The sequence below is a fragment of the Hippoglossus hippoglossus genome, chromosome 3 (genome assembly GCF_009819705.1).
Source record: "Hippoglossus hippoglossus isolate fHipHip1 chromosome 3, fHipHip1.pri, whole genome shotgun sequence".
NCBI lineage: Eukaryota > Metazoa > Chordata > Actinopteri > Pleuronectiformes > Pleuronectidae > Hippoglossus > Hippoglossus hippoglossus.
The window spans coordinates 8,266,141-8,274,820 of NC_047153.1; the positions used below are offsets into that span (position 1 = coordinate 8,266,141).

At 41.8% G+C, this 8,680-nt stretch overlaps 1 protein-coding gene across 3 annotated transcripts; it reads left to right on the forward strand.

Moving 5' to 3' along the window:
- The first annotated feature begins 884 nt into the window (after positions 1-884).
- On the forward strand, positions 885-8,425 carry vegfd (vascular endothelial growth factor D). Of its 3 annotated transcripts, XM_034581768.1 has the most exons (9): positions 885-1,495; positions 1,758-1,925; positions 5,763-5,967; positions 6,046-6,166; positions 6,380-6,449; positions 6,661-6,788; positions 6,865-6,980; positions 7,113-7,278; positions 8,015-8,425. In XM_034581768.1, the coding sequence occupies exons 2-9, from the start codon at positions 1,812-1,814 to the stop codon at positions 8,031-8,033; spliced, it is 939 nt and encodes a 312-aa protein (XP_034437659.1). In that variant the 5' UTR covers positions 885-1,495; positions 1,758-1,811; the 3' UTR covers positions 8,034-8,425. The 3 variants fall into 3 exon arrangements, with proteins under 3 accessions (XP_034437659.1, XP_034437658.1, XP_034437660.1); XM_034581767.1 differs by having other exon boundaries at positions 885-1,925; XM_034581769.1 differs by having other exon boundaries at positions 885-1,925; positions 5,766-5,967.
- The last annotated feature ends 255 nt before the right edge of the window (positions 8,426-8,680 follow it).

Sequence of the window (8,680 nt, forward strand, 5' to 3'; positions counted from 1 at the left end):
GACTTTACCGTTGTTTTTACAGTTGTTTTTTTCAGTGTACTGTCTGGGTTTGGTAATTTAGTGTGGCCCCTGAAGGACGTTATGAAAACTGAAATTGTACTTGAGAGGAAAAGATTCTCCACTTCTCGTCTAAACCCTCCTGTTGCCTCTGATACAACGAACTGTCTTTCTTGTTATAGAAACATATTTATGGGGGTGTTCGATGTTGGAACATTGAACAATGGAAACTTGTTTTTTTAGAATATGTGCTGCATGTGTTTACAGGACATTTAGTATTTTACAGCGTTTATTTTAACTTGTTACACCCAAGTGCTTCATGTGGGAGTGAATGACATGCCCCATTGTTGGCACAGTGGTCGTTTACCCCCTCTCCCTTGTAAAATATAGATTTTATGGAAAATGTGCCCCTAACTGCTCCCTCTCCACTTCCCTTGTTAAATTGAACCTTTATCCCAGTTTCCTTCTACTGTTTGAAATATCACAGTTGCATTGCTGTTATGAAATTTGTAATAGTTACTTGTACACAATGTAATGAAGATAATTAACATACACATACTGTACTTGAGGTATAATGGTTTTTCCAGATGTTTATATACCATAGAATTTACTGAAGACAAAGATTGACTTTTGTTTATTATTCCAGGAGTAGTCAAAATACAAAATACAACAATATAGTAAAAAAATTTTTGCATTTTAATAGGATTTTGTTTTCGCAGGCGACAGAATTCCCATGCAAATGATGAATGTATGAGCGCCGTTCTCACATTAAATCCATTATGTGTGTAACATGCTGAGTCAAATGGGCCTGGATGGGCGAGGGGGTGGGGTGTCGGTGGGACAGGGGTGGTGCTGGACTCCTATTTCCCCTCACACGTTACAGAGGTCTGGATCACATTTAAAACACATGTTACTGCTCTTTGGCTGCATGCGGTTTGGCAGCTCCGGAGGAGAAGACACTGATGGGGATTTAACAGGCAGGGGAACTGATTTCTTGACACAGACATTAAAAAAAGCAAGACGGGAACACTCCAGCAAATAAAAAGGAGCATTCGGAGGCAGCAGGAGCAGCAGCAGGGGGAGAGACATAAGGGCAGAAACCAACACTTATCTTTTTAGGTTTTTTCAGAAAGGTCGTGGAGGAAGGCGTTGTTTTGCACGTCAGGGTTTTTAGTCGGACAAACCACATTAGGATCTGGAGAAGTGAGGTTGGGACAGAGTGAAAGTTTATTTTACAAATATTCTAACTAACACTTAAGGGAAGCCAGCTGCCTTTTCAGGAGGTGGGAACATAACAAGGAAAAGTTTGAAATAGAAGAATTTGTTCGAGGCCCCGTAAAACGTCCCAGGCCTTGAAAACAGAGTTTATTGATCAGTGAGTCTTCAAGTGAATCTCGGCTTCTGTTTTTACTGAAGAAATTACCCGCCTCTTACTCCTGGTAGTGTTGCTGTTTAACAGGAAACCTCCGGTGCTGCATCAAAGCTTCGGCAGCAAGAGGTACACGTTTTAAAGCCTCTTTAGCATTCTCCATTTGGTGTCTGGGGTGCTGTGACAGGTCACGTCTGGCTCAGGCACACACACACACACACACACAAACACACACTCTCACGCTCAACTGTGCAGCTGGAGGATCAAGAGTTTGTGTTGCACATACCTGCGCTGAAGAGTCTGAGTGTGTGTGTGTGTGGTCTGAGGGACGGAGCTGGTCTGGGAAACTGAGTCAGAGAGGCAGTCGGTTCTAAGTGCTTTCTGTCAGTAGAAAAGGGGAGACAAGTTCGTACTGCTGAGTGCTTCTCAGAGCAGAGCCAAAGGGATGATGATGAGGATGAGACGGACCCTGTGCAGACTCTCCTGCTTGGTGACTCTGGTGGTGGAGCTGAGCTGGATCAACGGGGGCCACAGCATGCACAGACAGGGAGGGAGTCGGGTAAGTGCTGCAAAAAAGCTTTATGTCTCAATGCGTGACCGAGAATCGATGTTAGCTTCTCGCAATTCGCTGCTTCTGTTTGTAGCTGATGACAGATTTTGTTCCCATTGGTAGAAAGATAACTTGTAATTATGTGACATTGTGCAGGGAGCAATTACTGATTAGTCTTGATTTCACTTCTTTTTCCTCCTCTTTCCTTTTCCCACCCATTGTTACATAATCCTCTTGACACTTGACCAGATGCTGTGACTGCAGTTCACTCACCTTTGCTCCTGTCCACTGATAATAAAACTGCCGTGATATACTGTAAATCATGTGTCCTTGCGTGTGGCTACAAGACAAACCGCACGTCAGCGTCGTAGCCCATCTGCGAACTCTCCCCCCGTCTTTACCTCTCTTTCCTGTCATCCCTTTTCCTCAGGCGCTCTCTCGCGCTCTGTTTCTCATTAAGAGGGTCTATCCCCTGGTAGAAACAGCGGCGGGGAAACCTCCCAACTTTCTGTTCTGTTGTTCCTCTGATTTAAGTGGAAGCAGTCGGCCAGCCAACCTGCCCCACCCTCTCTTCCGCAACACACTGAACACATCAGAGGGCTCGGATCATTTAGCAGAGTGAAGAAAGCATTGCTCAGACAAGTGCATGTCTATCCTCTGTGACGTGCCTCCGCCCCAGTAGCAGAACTACCATCCAGTTATCCGGCTCTGGCTTTCCTGCCTCAAAAATGAGCCTGGGAACTCCTAAATCGTTGCTCTCCCATCCTCAGCTGACACCCTCTTCAAAAGTCTATTAAAATTTCAACAAGTTAAAACAAAAACAAAACTGTAAAAATCCCTCACACGGGACATCATTATGTTATTAGTGCTAGCAGTAGGTGATTTGGTTTTTTTAATGAGGAGGGGGGGAGTAGACAGGGACAGTAAAAACTTTATGGATATCTGTCATTGCTCCCAATGGCCAATTTTACTCGTCTCCACTTCCTCCCACATTACAAATGTGACGCACATCTTGTGCAGGTTGTGTAGCTCGCAGCCAGTGCACCAAGTGGAGGTGCGGAATCTAAATCCCGCCGAAACCACCCACCTGACCGAAACGCGACTCAATCTCAACTCTAAATCATGATGTCTCACCCCCTTTTTGTAGCATCAAATAACTAATCAAGACTGATATCAGAAAAAAATAACACTCTACCATTCATCAGTGTGAAGAGAACTACCCAAAATTCCAGAAACCATCTTTAGGAAAATGTGTGTGTTGATCTATTTTTTAATATTGAGAAAGCAGAGTTTAAGCCTCATACTGGTCGTTCCCCTTATTCCCAGTCTATTTGCCTATTCAAATCTATTCTGCTTCCATTTGTCCTGGTTTATCATCATCATGGGGACTTTGCAGTTATGTAACAGGACAGCTGTTTTTTATGGTTTAATCTCAGATCTGAATCAAAGTTCTTCTCTCTGTTCACTGGTAATTGTGCATGTGTGCAAACTGTGCATGTGCCTAAGGACACTGCTGCCTCCTCTCAAAGTGCATGCTGGGGATTTGTATTTTGAATGTTTTGTGGTTAAATCTGTATTCATGTCCTCTTCAATATATACATGTATAATCTTTGGTAATAGAGACTTAAAGGTTCAGTGTGTAGAATTTAGTCACACCTAGTGGTGAAGTTGCATGTTGCAGCTGAATACCCCTCACCTCACCCGCCCCTTCAAACATGAAAGAGAACCTGTTGTAGCCTTCAGTCGTCATAAAAACTCAAAAGGTGTTTAGTTTGTCCAGTTTGGGCTACTGTAAAAAACATGGTGGCCTCTGTAGAAAGGACCCGCTCCAGATGTAAATATAAAGTATTTAAATATAAAGGTAAAGAAAACAACAATTCGTACAATTTAGATGAAACACAGATGAAAAAATCACTAGGATTATTTTATATTCTGCCAATAGATGCCTTTCACCTAAATCTTACACACCTTTAAGAATGAGCAGTGTTCAGAGACAAAAAGGCTCAAAGTCAATGTGGAACAGACACGTGCAAGTTGCTGCTTCAGCTGCTAATAATCACACTGTGTGTGAGTCACAGCCAGTTGTCAAAGTGTAATGAGCGTCTCCCACTGCGTGACGTCGACTCCCAGTGTCTCCACAGCAAACGTCACATGAACTCAGCAGAAAATGACGTACGTAAACAAAGAGATTGCCTTTCACATATAAAGAACGCAGCAGGACATTGTATTCGGTAGCGTATCCAGGACGCAACATGTAAATCCTGCTGCGGAATCACATGTTTCTGTTTAAATGCACATTGAGCCTCAGCCTCAGTCGTCTTTCCAATCTTCACTATTGTCCTCTGTGTGTATGTCTCCTCTTTTTCATCCTTAGTTCTTTGTGTTATCTTTTTGTTCTTTTCTCTTTTGCATGTTAGAAACTTCATTAACACGATCACTCACTCACTCGCGGGGATATTTTCCCGTTGTATTCTCACATGGGCTCACTCTGACATTTTCTGGACATTTTACTAAGGGGGCTGGCAGGAAAAGCAACTGACCTTAGGAAAATGTCAATCAATTGTCCATGTTCAGTGCATGTTGAATCCAAAGTAGGTCATTTGTAAGATTTGAGTAGATGGGCCTCTTGTATTTTGCTTCCATCCCAGTTTACATGAAACTACCCCTGCTTCCAGACTCTTGGCTTTTTTGTGTCCATCAACTGTTGCCTCATCCTGACTCTGCTGGCTAATGCTGCTGGCCCAGAAAAGTGTTGCAGTCATTTGGTGTAAATCCCATAGGACAGAATAAAGCTACACATGTTTATATTGTCCTTCAGGTTGTGATCGTAGGCTGCAGCCTGTCAGTGTAAGTCCTGTATATGTTACAGATGTTTCAAACAGAGAGCAGCCTTCGAGGACCATCATTAAAATCATGAATTGCATGTGCAGTGTTGGGTTTTAAGCCCTAACCCTCCTCCCTCTCGAGTCAAAGTGGGTGTCAATGACATTATTTTACATTAGCTCTAGTAACATTATATCCAAAGTAGTTTTAACATAAACAATTTTTTATACAGATCATCCTACAAATCCATTTGAAGATTTTAGACACGAGCCAAATGATAAAGTCCTATTGAGACGTCTGTTAGATTTCATGTTTGTTGACTATGAATCATGAATGAGGTTGTAATATCTACTCTGTATATACTGTAGATGTGGTGGAAAGTATTTTTGTGTCATCATTTGAGTTGCCTTTTCCTATTACAATGATAACAATATAATAATTATAATTATAATGTTAATACTTTTTTGGATTATAGTTTTGAAACTTATTTTATTCAATATTTAATATGTTGAAAGCAATGACAATGAACCAGCGAGTTATATAGATTTTATGATTATTTTTATTGTTTATCAATATCATTTTCCTCATCATTATATCATGCATGTGATGTCACGTCATGTCACTTCACTTAAGATAAAGATGCTTAAAAAAGACAGAAACAAAAAGTTATCCGATAATATCACAATGTTTATTGTATTGTTTAGTGCAAACTTGAAGATTGAGATATAGCACATCTGTGTGTGTGTGAAAATAAATAATTGTGTGTTTTTTATATACAGTAGATACAAGAGGTTCATATCAATATGAACCATAATTAGGTTTAAATCCAGACATGTGGTCTGTTCACAGCAAAACTATGCACTGAATCCTCCAAAGACTTGACCTGACCTTTAACCTCAAATCAACTCATAAGCTTTGAGTTTAAATTGTGAGGATGAGCTTATAATGGGACCATGTGACCAGATAGAAATAGACAAATGTCAAGGTGAGATGTTAATGGTGGACTGTGGCCTGTGATCCCAGCAGGGGATGAAGCAGTGGGAACGAAAGGTGCGATCGGCCTCCAGCCTGGATGAGCTGCTGAGGCTCGCAGACTTTCCTGACTGGAAGTTGTGGAAATGTCGTCTGAGGCTGCAGCAGCCAGAGAGCCTCTCCTCTGTGCCTTCAGGAGGGTCGCACCGCTCGACACGCTACGCAGCCGAATCCTACAGCCTGGAGATACTGAAAGGTTGGATAGAATGTCTGGATCGTGTTTATGTCTATGTGTGCTGATGAAGTTATTGACATTTGTACGTCTTGCTTGTAGCCATAGATGAAGAGTGGCAGCGGACTCAGTGCATGCCGAGGGAAACGTGCGTCGACGTGGCCAAGGAGCTGAGCACTGACCCATCAATGTTCTTCAAGCCACCTTGTGTGTCCGTCCACAGGTTTGTTTGACCTGAAATCACAGCTTCACAACTTACAAGAGACCTTTAAAAGTGATGTTTTAGATATTACAAAACCCAGTGAAGCTGCTCCTCGGAGTCAGCTGCAGCAGCTGTATGTTTCCTGTAAATGTGGAACACATGTTCTGCAGTGAAGCGTTTGTACCAACGCACGTCACTTTACCCAGATGTGGCTTTTTATTTTCCCACTGACAGGTGCAGTGGTTGCTGCAATCAAGAGGGCATCACCTGCAGAAACACGTCGACTATGTACGTGAACAAAACTGTGAGTGAGCCAAACTAAAGAGCAGATACACTTCTACTGAGGATTTAAGTTTCAACACTCTTACACCTGTGTGTGTGTGTGTGTGTGTGTGTGTGTGTGTGTGTGTGTGTGTGTGTGTGTGTGTGTGTGTGTGTGTGTGTGTGTGTGTGTGTGTGTGTGTGTGTGTGTGTGTGTGTGTGTGTGTGTGTGTGCGTAATTCTGTGTGTTTCAGGTGCTTAGTATCATTCCATTCAACTTTGTGCCAGAACCTGTGCTAATAAAAGTGGCTAATCACACAGAGTGTCGGTGCATGGAGCCGGCCATTATACGACGTAATGCTCAGCCTCACAGGAGCAGTGGGTGAGTCCAGCACCTCAGGTCGACTCTGTTTCCTCTGGTGAATCATATTTTTCTAATCCATCTGATTTATTGGCAGCTGCTCTCCGACGAGCCAGCTCTCGGCGTCGGAGGACTCCAGGAGACTCTGCGCCAGTGGGTTGATCTGGGATTGTTCCGCTGACAGATGCATACCTTACCCTTCCAGTACACCAGGTGTGTGTTGGTGTGTGTGAGACTTTTCATGTAATAAAACCGAATGCACTTGAAATCGTGAACGTCAAGATGAAAAGTGATTTCTTGTACTTCTACTTACATGCACTCCCCCATTATTACATTGCGGCTCAGAGTTGCCACTCAGTTCATGGATGCCCGACTGTGAAATAGATGTGGAGCGCTGCGACTGTCTTCCCAGACCGGAGCCAACCCAGGAGCCAAGACCGGCCCAACGCTGCCAATTCAACTCTACCATCTGTGCCCTCAATAATAAGCGTTTCGATCAAGCCGGATGCAGGTAAGGCCTGCCAGACAGATGCTCCAGAATAAAAACTCCTTCTTTATTTAATCTAGTCTGATATAGACTTTTTATTTAAGCAACAGGTAAAATGATAAATGATTTACTTCAAAAACTATCACACTGAATCCCGATTGTCTCAGCTACTCCTTCTAGCCCTGTGTTGTTCCTACAGTAGCTGAGAATAGACCCCCCCCATATGAAAACATATTTAGATTTTTATTCTCATCTGCACTCAGCCGTCATAGATGCTCACCTCCTAAATATGCCTGATTTTTTTTCATCAAATCCATGAAGTGTTTCCGTGAGAAAGTGACTAAATCTAGAGCCTAAAAACACTATTTTCGTAAAGCGGACAAAAGTGGATAAAAAAAACATTCCTTCATCTGTGACTTTGTCCGGATACGCTCAAAAATGTTATGAATTCTTCCTTCAAAGTTCAAAAGTTCAAAGTGTTTTATTTGTCATGTATACGATCCTGTACAATGAAATTCTTACTTTGCCTTCTGCTACAAAAAACATGCTTTTAAGTTTCGTGGAAATCCGTTCACTTTTTATGTCATCTTGCTCACAAACAAACGGGACAGGGGTGAAAACATAGCCTCCTATAGGTGGAGGGAATTTAACAGGAAACAGCTAAAGTAACAGGATGAAATATTAGAGTCGGTGAGGACAGCAGCTACGTGCAGGGTGAAGTGAATAAACAGTTTCTAAATGACCCCTCTCTTATTCACAGGTGCAGACCGACCAAGTAGAATTCCACCGGGGAAGTAAACGACGACAACCTGCTCACCAGAGAAAAAGGCAGAGAAAAAAAGGCTCATAATTTATTTACAGTCCTATTTATGCTGATCACTTTAACTAATTAAGATGATATTAACTCACAAGATTGTGTTAATTGATTTTACTTTAACATTCTTACCTTAAGTCTCAATCAACGTGTCAAGTTTGTTTTGTACATTTGTTCTTTGTGCACTGAATATGTAGTTTATATTAAAAGATTATTTTTATAATTTGAATTTGCAATGAATGTATGAGTTATTGCTGAGCTCCTATCCACCTTTTTTGTCAACAACAACACCCGGTTAGTTCATTTTTGTTACTTCTGAAAGATAATAAGGATACTTTATAAAAATGTTTCACCCTCTGTGGAAGTTTTCATGTTTTATTTCCAGTCAAAAGAGATTTAACCTGTTTTTTGATTCTTAAATCTCTGAGAAAATGTTCAACGAGAAAGTTGTAATGCCCTTGTTTTTTTTTCGACATGTTTATCATTAGCTGTTCGGTTGAGTTGAAGTGTGATACTCGGCAACGTTACCTCTTTGAAAAACAGTTTGTCAAGGTAATGTAATGAATTGTGGGATACGTTGGGCTCCACACGCTTTATCGGGGATGTAAGGAC